This window comes from Anarrhichthys ocellatus, unplaced genomic scaffold (assembly GCF_004355925.1).
Source record: "Anarrhichthys ocellatus isolate YVR2014 unplaced genomic scaffold, GSC_Weel_1.0 scaffold117, whole genome shotgun sequence".
NCBI classification, from domain to species: domain Eukaryota; kingdom Metazoa; phylum Chordata; class Actinopteri; order Perciformes; family Anarhichadidae; genus Anarrhichthys; species Anarrhichthys ocellatus.
The window spans coordinates 1-956 of NW_022280147.1; the positions used below are offsets into that span (position 1 = coordinate 1).

Consider the following 956-nt stretch of genomic DNA (forward strand, 5'->3'; position numbering starts at 1 on the left):
GTGTGTGTGTGTGTGTGTGTCAGCTCTACCTGTGAAGGTGCCTATACTCTCCAGCTCTGTGGCCAGCAGTGCTGCCACGCTGGCTGTGCGTTCAGTGGCCACCAACAGCAGCTGAGAGTTGTCCGCCCTCTTCACCACCGAGTACCTGTGAACAACGGGGACTCGGAGTCTGTACTTGAAGGTTTGAAAATAGAAAGTTTCAACTCCTAAATATCGACATCGGTATCCAGCATTGGTCAGACTCTATAGAGCAATCAAGCAAGTTGTCAAATGCTTTACAGCACAAAACAACAAGACTGTCCTCCACTCAGGGTTTACATTATTATTTAGAACACAGGGTTGATGGGAAATGTGGTTTAGGTTTCAGGGACACCACTGCTGTAAGGAAATGGCATACCAGTAGATGTAATAGATTGAAGATGACAAAAGACCTGGGCTTGAGATGATTTTGCCAATTAATCAGTTAGTCATATCGCATGAAATTCATGTGCAAATTTAGATAATTGATTGCTTATTTAAGATTATTTTTAAACAAATTTTGCAAAAAATAAATTGTTGCAGCCTCTGTAATGTGTAGCTTGCTTCCTTAGTGTTGTATGATAATAAACTGAATATATTTGGGTTTTAGACTGTTTAGACCGTCGGTCACAAAATGTTTCTAATGTTTATAGACTAAATGGTTAAAATCAATCAATCTTGAAAACAAGAAGCTTATTCAACAGTTGAAATAATAGCGAGTGGAGTCATGTCTGCAAAGAGATGCCCTCAAACGGCCGCTGTATAACCGTCATGTTGTGGTGCTGCTACTCACTGGGCGTTGGGCATGTAGCAGACGGCCTGGTTGGCGGGAATGGTCCAGGGCTGGGTGGTCCACACCAACACAGAGAGAATTTGCAATCCTGCTGAGGTACACACACACACACACACACACACACACACACACACACACACACACA

General features: G+C 43.0%; 1 protein-coding gene across 1 annotated transcript in view; it reads right to left on the minus strand.

Moving 5' to 3' along the window:
- Window positions 1-29: 29 nt before the first annotated feature.
- LOC116399579 (isoleucine--tRNA ligase, mitochondrial-like) overlaps window positions 30-956 on the minus strand; it is a gene marked incomplete at its 3' end in the record, with an annotated part of 3,068 nt that continues 2,141 nt past the window's right edge. The window contains exons 7-8 of the mRNA XM_031876822.1: window positions 812-899; window positions 30-145 (exon numbers count right to left, since the gene is read on the minus strand). Of these exons, the coding sequence (XP_031732682.1) occupies window positions 30-145; window positions 812-899 (204 nt within the window). The remainder of the gene's footprint in view (window positions 146-811; window positions 900-956) is intronic.